Source organism: Mirounga angustirostris, unplaced genomic scaffold, assembly GCF_029215605.1.
Source record: "Mirounga angustirostris isolate CCGP_5_RB_7025 unplaced genomic scaffold, mMirAng1.0.hap1 SCAF_4, whole genome shotgun sequence".
Lineage (NCBI taxonomy): Eukaryota > Metazoa > Chordata > Mammalia > Carnivora > Phocidae > Mirounga > Mirounga angustirostris.
Window position 1 is genome coordinate 16,066,286 of NW_026991712.1, and position 12,041 is coordinate 16,078,326.

General features: G+C 51.0%; 1 protein-coding gene across 9 annotated transcripts in view; it reads left to right on the forward strand.

Annotated features, from left to right (window-relative positions):
* Positions 1-12,041, forward strand: part of MTSS1 (MTSS I-BAR domain containing 1) — a 161,647-nt gene that overhangs the window by 132,545 nt on the left and 17,061 nt on the right. For 6 of the 9 annotated variants that reach the window (XM_064587893.1, XM_064587898.1, XM_064587895.1 and 3 more), the window contains one exon: positions 1,051-1,062. The exons of the other annotated variants lie outside the window; for them this stretch is intronic. In XM_064587893.1, coding sequence (XP_064443963.1) covers positions 1,051-1,062 — 12 coding nt within the window. The remainder of the gene's footprint in view (positions 1-1,050; positions 1,063-12,041) is intronic. 9 annotated transcript variants of the gene reach the window in all.

Sequence of the window (12,041 nt, forward strand, 5' to 3'; positions counted from 1 at the left end):
GACAGTACCCGCCCTCGGAGAAGTTCCAGGCTGATGCCCAGGGTTAGGGACCCAGGACAGAGCCAGCCTGAGTGACAGGCGATGGGGAGAAGACTGAGGCAGCGGGAAGGTAGGGACGGGCTGTGGAGCCGACCCAATAGTCCGAACTCTAGAAGATGTCCGATGAGTCCTCATCAAGCCCTGCTGCTTGATGTCAGCTCGGGTCCCGGAGCTGGCCGAAACTTGACTGGGGAAGTGAGCGTGGATGGATTGTGGGAAACGTGTTCTGTGCTTGCTTTTGCTTTGCTTGCTTTTGCCACCTTACCATACAAAGTCAGCAGCCTTCTCATTTAATTAACTCCCAGATTACTATTAATTTAAATGTAAAAATTAATTATGGTCAAGCCTTCTCTTTCCATCTGAAACTACTGAAAGCTTATCAGCACTTTCTTTGAGGCTGCTAAAACTGGAGCGTTCTACTATATTAACCCTGGAGCCTGACATTTCAATAGTTTAATCTATCTTTTTTGACCAGAGGCTGCAAAAAGCCAATACTATAAACCTAATAAACAGACTCACAGAGGTCTAGACGAAGACGTTATTTGCTCTTCTACTAAAATTTTAACTTTATTATTTTTTTTTTCATTTTTCACCCCAGTTTAAATTTTGTTTCCTGGGTTTCCCCAATTACTTTTCAAGTTATAGTAAATTATACTTGAAAGATTTTCTTGGTGTAAAGCATCTTAATTGGCTTCTTTGGGGAATATAGTCTTCATCTCTCTTCTTAGAAACCATGCCGTGATCTCTAGGGGGTGATGCTTAGTAACGAGGAAGGTTTCTGTTTAAGAGGAGAAAGAAAAGTTTTAGCAAGTCAGGGAAGGGACCGTGGATGCGCAGCTCTTGGTGGAGGTGGGTTTAATTGCCCCGACAGAAAATCTGGTGGCAAACCACGGACTGTTGAACACATGAAAGGAAGGTAAGACTGCTGCTCGAATCCCAGTTTGACTTTATTATTTTCCTTTTTGTGTCAATTGTGTATCCTGCACTTTCTCACCGTGCGCCCCCCGCCAGTGGACGCTCTCGGTAAGTCTACCATCCCGACTCTCTGGTGGCTGGTCACGATGTGGTCCTTGCTGTGGGCTTTCCGTGGTTGTCCAGATCTATGCTAGTTACCCAAGTTTTCCTGCCAGCTCAGAACAATCAGTTGTGCCTACTTAATTTTCCATAACTTTAAGACAATCGTGTGTGTTATGTGTGTTTTAATCATTTTCCTTTTTCGGTGTTTGGCCCTTTCACGGGTTAGCCCAACATCCTGAGGGCCTTTGCATCATCATAATTCAGTATTAGACTCATGGAAAGAAGAAATACAGAGTGATTTGCACCGGAAATAAACGTATTTATACATACATATATATCTGAGTATATATGTGTGCGTGTATTTATATCACAAAATGTGTAGAACTGCACTAAATAAACCCTCAAAATAATCCCCAAATCAGATTTGGCTAGCAAAATTTCTTTAACTTTGTCTCCCCAGGACCATCTAGTTCTTTTCAAAATGAATAATTCGTTGTCTTTTTAAAAAAACAAACAAACAAAAAACAGAAGTATTTCTTATTTCAGCGGAGTTTGTGAAATGTTTCATTTCAAAGGTATCAGATCTTCAAATTCAGTAATCCCAGTGATTCTTCTTGACTGAATGTTGAACTTCATTCTCTGGGTGATTTGCTTTTGGAGTCTCGTGGCTATACCCTCTGTCTCGGGAAGGTCTGTCTGAGGCGTCCGTGTGGTTTCTCTTGCCTTGAGTGTGCTGAGTGTCCTCTGAGACCATTTTTATCGAACAGCTCCAGAGAGGTTTTTGAATTGCAATCTGTCCTCTCCAACAAACACCCAGGTGGCCCGGGTCTCCTGTGATAGGTGGGGGGCCGAGATGGTCTGCTGTCGTTCGTGTAGGACCCAGCTCTGTCTCTGCTTCCCCTCATGGTGACGTTGGCCTAGTCGTTCCCCAACTTCATAAGCAATGATCTTCTCTAGTCCTCAATGTTGTGAATGTGAAACACTCTGAACAAAATTTAGTGTACTTTTGGGAGGAAGGTAAGATAGCCCCCCCTTTTTAAAATTTTTTTTTGCATATTATTACGATCACATTTATATAACCTAAAATTCACCATTTTAAAGCGTACGTGTCCGTGGCTTGTAGTACATTCACTGTGTTGTGTGACCATCGCCACTGATTCCATAACATTGGCACCACCCCGAAAAGACACCCCCTGCCTTTTGAGCAGCCAGTCCCCATTCTCCCTGCCCCCAGCCCCGGACACCCACTCATCTGCTTTCTGTCTCTGTGGATTTGCCTCTTCTGGACATTTCATATAAAAGGAACTGTACAATAGGTGTCCTTACGATGACACAGAGTTTTACTAGAACCTTCGCTAAGAGCCTGGCCTGAGTCCGTCTGTGGAGTAAACTGGGCATTTTATTCGTTTTGAATGATGGGCAGTAGGGTTGGGGATGAGGAAGGAAACCACACAGCCCTTTGGCTCCGTAGCTTAACCTCTGCTCATCTCAGGAGAAATCGCCACAGCTCCCTCTGTTTCTTTCTCTCGCAGGGTCCACAAGGCTAAGCCACAGTGACATGTAATCATAGCAGTGAACTTGGGCATAAAAACATAAGAGAGCAGTATGGCCTGAAGCCCTCATAAAATTTTTTTTTTTTTTTTTACAAGGTTTAAATCCTTTTTGAACCTGGACATCTACATTTTAACACAGTTTCACACTAGTTAAAATATTCTGGTTCAACAAGAGAAAAAAATATATAAATGAAACTCTCCTTTGGTCTACTTAGAAGTATTTACCTTGAACCCTGGGTTCCTTCATAAGCTTGGCTGGGGGCCTCCATGAGGGAAGGAATTTACAACTCAAAATGTATTCTGCAGGGATATCCTGCCCCCTCGAGGAACTGAGACTCTAGTGGAAATAAGCCAGCTAGTTTAGTCTGGTGTGCTCAGCGCTGTGAGGAGTATGAGCAAAAGGTATAGCAGTGGGCAAAGAAGCAACTCAGCTCAGCCTGGAGGCAGGGAGGTGATAGTGAGCAAGATGGAAAGGGATCAGCTGGTGGAAAATAGGGCGAGGGATGTTCAAGGTAGAGGGGACAGTGTATGCCCACACATGGCTGTCACCATTTAGACGGGAGCACCGGAACCCTGGTCAAAGGTGACCATGGAGCGAGGGGGCACTCTGAGGGCAAGGGTATGTGCTACCCTGAGTCAGCTTTTCTGGAGGCTGCCAGTCTCCCCACAGGTGGACTGGACCCATAGGAGATCCACAGGGATCCCTCCCCTTGCTCGGCCTCAGCTCCCTGGCTACCCCGATCTGCCTCCAGAGGGTTCCATGCCTGGGCCTCATTTGTGCTCAGACTCCAAAGTGGACTAAACTTCTCCGCCATCAGTGCTGAGTGCCTTCCAGCATGAGTGTGGTTTATGCGTCCCACGGCCACAGCAGGTGTATGCCCACGTCCCCGCGCGTGTTTCTTCTATACTTAGAAAGCCAGCAGAAACCACTGTCGGAATGCCCCTCAGACCTACAGTCAGTGTGGATCGTTCTCCCTGCCTCTGTGGTAAAAACGACGTGTCTGGGTCTCTTCCAGGCACCCCTGCCTTTGGTTCTGGAAGAGGGATAGTTCTAGGAGCCCTCTTCCTCAGAGGGAGTTCCCACCTAAACATCTACAGTCTGAGCTGTTAGTGGGTCACCTGGCTTTCTTGCCCGGCTTTCTTCAAAAAGAAGACCTCTTTGCTCTGTTCCTGCTGCTGAGCCTGAGGGACAAGTGGCTGCTCAGAAGCTGGCGTGGCTGGCACGAGGGGCCCCACACGGCTGTCCACCACCTGTGTCCTGGGTGTGCCTCTGAGAGTCGTCAGGAATTGCCAGCCCCTTAGGACCTCCTGGGCCACTGGAGTCGGGATGGAGCCCAGAGGGACCCCCCCACCCCCCCAGTTGCTTCTGGCTGTCTAGGTTCCAAGACCTGGCCCTGGAAATCTCTGACTACTCTCTGCGGTCACCACCTCACTAACACGTGTCGGCTGTCTGCAGAGCAACAACCCAGCCCCCGTCCTTCCTAAATCCTGCCATAGGTGGTGAGGGGCTGGCCCATGGTCCAGCTGCTTCCCCCATCTGCACTCACACCAGTGCAGATGGTAAAAGTGTGCTTTGGGCCCGAACAGATGATTGCTCTGTGGAAACTGAAGCTGGAACAGTTCCTTCTGAAATTGGGAGCAGGTGATGGCTTCAGCCTTCGGAGGTGGTTTGGCCACGAGCAGCCTTGCGATGTGTCTGGGGATTTGGATCCAGCTGTAACTGGATCCCGCTGTAACTGGATCCAAAAGGCTGTTGAGTCACAGCTTTGCTCCAGTCTTGGGGAAGGCATTCCAGGAGCACGCACATTTAATTATGCGGGAAGTGATAGAATGGGTACCAGCCTTAATGGGAAGACCTGTGCGACATGGACAGCGAAGGACTTTGTAATAATGGGTCAGCACTAGGGAGCCACGGCGTGACGGATGTCATGGCCCTCGGAAGCACCGGGCAGAGCCGCCGGCAGAACGAGAGGCACAGCCAGCCGGTGGGTGACACAGCCAGCCCTTGGAGGCCAAGCCCTGGGCTAGCGGGCCGGTGGGGAAAAGCACAGCCAGGGGACAGCCCGATCCTTCCACCTTGGTGGAAGCAGGAGTGGCGAATTTTCCTTTTTATACTGGTGCGGCATTCCAGAAGGCTGTCCCTGCCTGAAATCAGTAGAGATGTTGGAATTGAACCCGGAGAAACTCCCGCAAAGGGCTGTCACATTGGAGAAGAAAGCCGGTGGTCCTCAGAGGCAGGGGGATTCTTTGGCCGTATTTCACAGCTGAGAATTATAGGTAAAAACAGGCCACGCAGACCGCCCCCCCAACCCCCCGGGGGCCCAGAGCTGCCAACCCCCTTCCTTTGCAGAGCTGGTCTCTGGGAAAGCCTCACCCCCACACAGCTCACCAGGGGCCTCGCCTGCGACTCTGGTTGGCTGACCCCAGGAGCTGAAATGCTGAACTGTCCCTTAACACAGTGAGGCTGTTGTCATGGGCTGGAACACCTGGCTTCCCTGTGGCTGCCTTTAGGAGCCAAGGGAGAGGTATTTACAGTGGCCTGGAGGGGATACAACAGGAGCCCAGTGGAAAGGCCAAGAAATCAAAGAACAGCTTGCTTGCAATACTGATTTCTTACACAGTGTAGTTTTCACCTCCTCAGTGGCTGGTGCGGTGATTCGGGGGGGTGAGGGTGGCAGGTCTGCCTCGCTAGAGCTGCAAGCCATCCCCGGTTTTCACGGGCTAATTAGTTCCCAGCTGGTGCAGTCTCTGTCATTCATAAACATCCTGCGGGAGGACTGCGGATGCGCGCCGTGCAGCAAGCCATTGAGGGAGCTAGGTATGAGTGCCCCCCACGCCCGATAGCCCCCGTGTGCAGCTAAGGAAGCAGAAGTGGCCTCTGCCCCCAAGCTGTCCCCAGGGTGGCAAAGGCATTTATGTTCTTTTTTTTTTTAAAGATTTTATTTATTTATTTGACAGAGAGAGACATCGTGAGAGAGAGAGCACAAGCAGGGGGAGTGGGAGAGGGAGAAGCAGGCTTCCCGCTGAGCAGGGAGCCCGATGCGGGGCTCGATCCCAGGACCCTGGGATCATGACCGGAGCCGAAGGCAGACGCTTAACAACTGAGCCACCCAGGCGCCCCGGCATTTATGTTCTAACGTCAGTTGTCTGACACCTACGACCAGACCCAGTTTTGACACTAACTACCCAGAGTTGGCATGGGTCCCAGAGGCTAAGGGCCCAGTCCCACAAGACCGCCCCCACCTCAGTCACTAGCCACAAGTGGGGGTCCCCAGGCTGCCCACACTTTGGCCTTCCCAACCTCGAAGTCAGGGTTTCCTATGGACTCCCCTCAGGGTTGCTAATTCGTTAAAACAGCTCCCAGAACTCAGGGAAGCACTGTACTTAGGATTGCTGGTTTGTTCTCAAGGATACAGATGAACCCCCCCGGTGAAGAGATGCACAGGGTGGTGGTGGGGTGCGTGCAGGGCGGCCGGGCCTCCCTGGGGTTACCACCCCCCCAACACGTCGGTATATTCCCCGGTCAGGAATTCCTCCTGAAACCGGCCGTTCATGTTTTTACCCCGGCTTCATTACAGAGGTCCGATTGAGTAGGCATCCGCCATTGGTGACTGAAAGCCCACTCCCTCTCCCCTCCCTGGAGGTCAGGGGTGGGGCCTGAAAGTTCAAGCCTCTAATCCTCTGGTTGGTTTTCCTGGCCAGCATCTCCCATGCTGCAGCTGTCTATCTAGCCCCCTACCCTCCCTGTCACCTCATTAGCACGACAGAGACACTCCTGCCATTCTGGAAATTCTGAGGCTTTGGGGAAGTTCTGTGCCAGGAACTGGGGCAAAGACCAGATGTATGGATATTTGTGTTCTGTTCTAAGACAACACCCTAATGTCTTACGACAACCCTGTGACATGGCAACATCAATACAGTTCATTATGAAGAAAATGCTGGTGCTTACGGAGGAGGCAGGGGCTGGATTTTGCTCGGGGGAGCCAAAGGTTTCCAGGAGGAGGCAACACTCCAGCAGACTCCTGAAGGTTGAATCAAGAGTGCCTGTAGAGAAGGGGGCGGGTGGGAGAAGAGAGGAGTGTGCGTTCCGGGGGCAGGCTTGCACAACAGCAGCGCGGCTGGAAGCTGGAGGTGGGTTTCGTCGGCGTTCGATTCAGTTACTATGGAGTGGTACCTGCTAGGCGTCCTGTCGGGGGCTAGATGCTGGGCTCACGTTCTCCCCGTGCCGAGGGAAGATGGAAGGACGAGCTGTATATTGAGACCTTCCGTGGATGGGAGTGGTCTTGCATCTTCCTTCAGCTGCAGGCCTAGGCACGGCTGAGCTGGCTGACCGCTCACAGCCTTTCTACCACGTTCAAGACGTGACTTTCGGAGAAGTGAAGGCCTCGTAGGCTCCTTGGCTTCTAGCAAATTCTTCTGTGACCATGTGCATTTGGATTAGGTAGTGACCCAGCTGGATGCCCACGACCAGGTGACTGTTGCTGTCCAGGCGGGGCATGACCGTGGCCAGGGCTCGGGGAAGTGGCCCCAGGGACGGAGAGAGGCAGGTGGGTTCAAGAGCTTTTTAGGGGAAATGTGAGAAAGAGGAGTTGAAGGGAGGCAAATTTCAGGCAAGCAGGTGATGGATGGGAGAGCGCATCCTTGACCATGGAGGCGGACTCCTTTCAATGACCGAGGATCCTGAGACACCATGGGTGCTGAGCCACGGGTTGGCAGGGGACATTTCCTAGTTGTCCTCTGAGCCTGTCTTTGCTTCGATTAAACAGCTGATTGCTCAGGGGCCAGCGAATCCTGACGGATTCATCCCGATGGATGATGGGATGTTATGCATTTCTGCACAGCACAGAGGACATGGAACCGAAAGCTCCTTTAAAACAACCCGTGTGCCCCGCACACTGTCCCCTGCCGAGGCGCCCAGTGCGGGGAGGATGGCTTCAGAGATGCTGATGGCATCGGACAGAGTGATCACCACACACGGGCGCTGGGCTGACTGCCTCCTGTGGGTGACCTCCTGTGGTCTCCAGACCACCGTGCGAGCTAGGGACGGTCATTTACATCTCACAGATGGGGGGGCATGGAGGGCACAGCCTAGCGAAAGAATAACAGAAATTGAGTTTGAAAATGCTAAGTCAAAAAGCCTTCAATCTGGTCTGATCAAATCTATCAGTCTTTTGATTTCCGGTGGTTTTCCCTTTGGGCAATCACTCAAAAACTGCTACAGGATAGCAGAGCAGAAGATTTATAGCCAGATGACAAGGACAGCCGCCTTTTGATGGGAAAGGGGAATTACCATTCTAGTTCCCACCCCCAGCCTCACCTTGCACGTCCATTTCCGTATTTGTATCCCAAATTTCAGTATTTCCGTCCCAGATGATTTGTGAGCTAGAGCAATGTGAACAAGTGGGTGCCTCCGATGAAGTGCTGTTGTGTGTGTGTGTGTGTCAGGGGCAGGTGGGAGTCACCTTGTGGGATTCTGCTGGTTTCCCTGTACTTCTTTCTCAGGAGAAGGAGATGACTTCGGGTATTTTCCTGACAGTGGTCTTGACCCTGTGTGTCCTGCGCTGGTTCTTCCCTGTCAGGAAGCCCTTTGCCTGAGAATGTGTCTAGCTTGGTTCAGCCCCTGGGCTCAGGTGTGGGCTACAGTGTGTGTGTGAGTGGCTGGGAGGTTCCGGATCATGCTCATCACAGTTGACTGGCTTTTTCCTTTGGGCTGTCGAGGACACACAGCACGTAGCTCCTGGCAGCTTGTGTGCAGGGTTTACGCTTGCTGTGAGCATGAAGTAGAGAGCATGGGCTTCTGAACAAGAAAGACCTCCGGGTGGAGTCTAGCCGTGCCCATTCCTAGCTCGGTGGCTCTGTGCAAGCCACTTTGCCTCCCTTGGTCTCAGTTTTCCCCTCTGTCAATGGGGGGTATTAATTCCTGCCTTGAACATTGATGTAAAGATTAAGGAAAATAAAATGTAAAATGTTTGGAAGATACAGCATCTTCCTATCATTCCAGACAGCTTTATAAACTCTCCCTACTTAATTAGAATAAAAAATGAAATCCTTTCTCCTTTAGGGATGCTGCTTTGGCCCATGATGTGCCCATTATCGGTACTTTGTCCCAGTAGCATTTTCTGTAAAGAGAACCATCCTATGACTTCTGGGGGAGTAAAGGACTCCTGGCTATTGTTCGTTAGAATTCTCCAGCATGAATACAACCAAGGCCTGGAAACTGGCGGTGGGGGAAAGAAATTCTCAAGACTAAGGTGACTTGGGTTTTAGGGAAAAGGTCGTAAGCGACTCTTTGCTCAGTAATTTTGTCTGGAAGGCCTGCTGTGGCTGCTTGGCTGTCCTGGGATTGGTGAGTTTTATAGCGTTAGGCCCTTTAAGGGCAGGATGGTCAAGGCCACTGAGCAATCTCAGGCCAAGTTTTTCTATCAGTGCCTCATTCACTGGCAGATATCTGGGTGCCTGTCTTCAGGCACGTGTGCTGGGCAAGAAGGTACAGCACTGAACGGAAACCTCCGTGGGGTTCCCAATCAGTAGGGCAGACTGGCATCAATCGAAGACCTCAAAAAATAAAGAGGAAATTTATACTGGGAGGAGAGTCCTGTGGGATCCGTGTAGGACTTCTGAGATCAAGTAAGAAAACCAATCGGGTGAGAGAGTTCAAAAAGGATGTTCATGAAGGCTGGAGAGTTGCCAGGTGAACAGGCGCTTAGGTGGGTGCGAGGAGGAGAGCATGTATGAGGATGGGACGGAGCCAGACCCCGGACCCCAGGCCCCGGAGAAGGGCCTGTGAGGTGAGGGGAGGAGGGAAGGGAGAGTGTAGCCTGAGAAGGCTCCTAAGAGGCTGCCAGTGACTGGATGGGCTGACTGGGCATGCCTTGCCGGGCAGGCGGTGTTGAAGACATTGGACTTTTCTTGAAAGCACCGGGAGCTATTGAAATGAAGCAGTACTTTGCATTTTGCAAGTAATCTGGCGCTGCCCTGGACGGGCATAGGAGGTGACAAATTAGGGGACATTGTAGCTGTCCAGACTAGAGATGGAGGTGACCCAGGGAGGGTGGCCATAGCAGAGGTGAGCCGAGAGGATGGAGTCCAGCCCAATGGGAGCTGGAGGGACTGGCTGCGCGGGGCCAGTTGGCCCGGGCTCCCTGAACGTTGCCGGCAGGAGCCATGAGAACGGGCTTTTGTATGTTGGCTCAGCACCCATACAGCTCTGGATTGTGTCTTAAAACCAGTGCAGCCAACTAGGGCATGGAATAATTTCTTGCACGGTTTTTTAATAAATATAATTATATGTTGTGTTGGTGAATTGAAGAAATACACATTGTGTTTCTAGGTTATGACGTATCTGAATGGAAATGTACTCACTGCCTATAATTGTAGCAGTCTTTACAGATTATACTGATTTTAGAATACTACAATTTGAAAGTCTTTTAATTATAATACATATTTAAGATAACTTTGCTGTAATTATAGAATAATTAAAATTTATATTTACCAGATTAGATGACCTGGGTCCCTGTCACTTTGCATTCCTATGGAGGTATATGCTTAAAAGTCAGTGTTAATTAATTGCAGATAGAAATGTGCTTTATACCCTGTGAAAGGAAGGGAAGAGCCACATTTTCCTAATTTCTTATAGGCTGATGTGAGGAGAAATTGCTCCCGTAATCGAAGCACATCCCGGTGGACTTGGTCAAGCACTGTGGGTTTTAATCTATCTTCCCGACTCCCCTCCACCCTCGTCCGCTGCAACTGAGAACATTCTGATGCCTGGGGCCCTCCACGTTTTGTTAGAACATCATAGAAGGATGGAAAGACTTAAAGAGGCCTTAGATCAGCCCCGGAGAGGGGCCTGGCGGTTTTGTGGGCTGCAGAACAGCAGAGAATATTGAGAAGGCGTCCCAGGGCTTGACTACCGGAGGCTTGTGCCAGGTCCAACTTCGGTGTCTGTGGATTCAGCTGCACAAATCAGTAATTTAAGAGTGGAAGAGAAAGCCCCCATTTCTCATAGGGCCGATGACACCCCAGCCTTCCCTCCTAGAGCGTGTGCCCGCAGACAGTGGGTGTCCTCGGTGGGGAGCACCTGTCCCCTCCCTGGCCAGTCCCTGGTGAGAAGGGGCGCATGCTCTCTTGGGTCCCCTGCTGCTGCAGATGCGTGGAACCTGGGGTCTGGGGCCAGGTTCCCGTGTGGGGATGACGCCCCGCATCCTTGGGGAGACACAGAGGCAGTGGTGGGGAACCTGTAGGAGGTGCTAGAATTATCCTGAGGGGTAGGCAGTCAGCTTGGACATAGGCAAGCTCTCCCGTAGGGAATTGTTGGATCAAACCCCTGCATGGAATTCGCTCCTGCCTGTTGTAGCCATCATGTGTTTGTGCTCCCTTGCCTCGCGGGAGTTGCTCATCCTGTGTTCACTGTGCTTTACCCGCCGTCCAAGGCTTTTTGAAGGGTGACTTTTGACTACGTAGGATTTTCCCTGTGCGTGCTCACCTACAACCTCATCCCCGCCCAGGAAGTGACTTTTCCTTAATAAAATCCAGAGACCTTTTCTGTTGGGATGTTCTTGAAGCCTGACCACCTCTTGCTCCAAATTAAGCTTTCTCATCTGCTTATGAGAGAAAACATGGAACATATTCCTACTTTCGAGGCAATTTCCCCTGAGCCGTTCCTTCTTCAGACCAAATAGCACATTGCATTTAACGTTCTCTACATCTTTTTAAAGAGGGGCAGACGGTGACTGCTCAGGCCCCTTGCCAGGAGGCGAGTGGGGTTCCCTCGTGCGGCTGAGGCCGTGGGGCAGAGGAGGAGGAGTCCAGCCTCCGGGGGGTCAGGCCGCGTGGGCTCTGTCCTGGCTCTCCAGCTTTTCCTGAATGACGTTGGACAAGCCGCTCACCTTCTCGAGGCCTCTGCTTCTAACCGAAACAGAAGCAGGTTGGACAACCCTGAAGGCCCCCTCCGTCTCTAACATTCTGTGGTTAAAATGACCGCTTATTGAGCGCCTGCTGTATACACACATGGCACTGTCATGGGTAGGGGCTGGGCGGGGAGAGTTCCAAGGCCCTGCCCTGAAGGGGTTTAGAAATGTTTTCTCTGTTCAGGTGATAGGCAAAGCCCCTGCGTGGGGACATGAGCACAGAAGCCTTTGAGCTGGGCTCTCGGGTGGTCACCCCCTTGTCCGCACCTACACATCAGGTCTGCAGTCGCCTCTCCTTCTGACACAGTGCCTGTGTTCATCTTCTAGCGTAGCAGACCTTTTCTCTGAAGAAGCAGAGCGTAAATATTCTTAGTCTAGGGGCCATACGGTGTGTGTTACGATTCCACTCTGCTCTTGCAGGAAGAGCAGGTATAGCGGTGTAAGAACGCGTGGGCGTGGCTGTGTGCGAATAAAACTTTATTTATGGAGATAGTTTGCTGACTTTAGAAAGTTCGAGTTTATA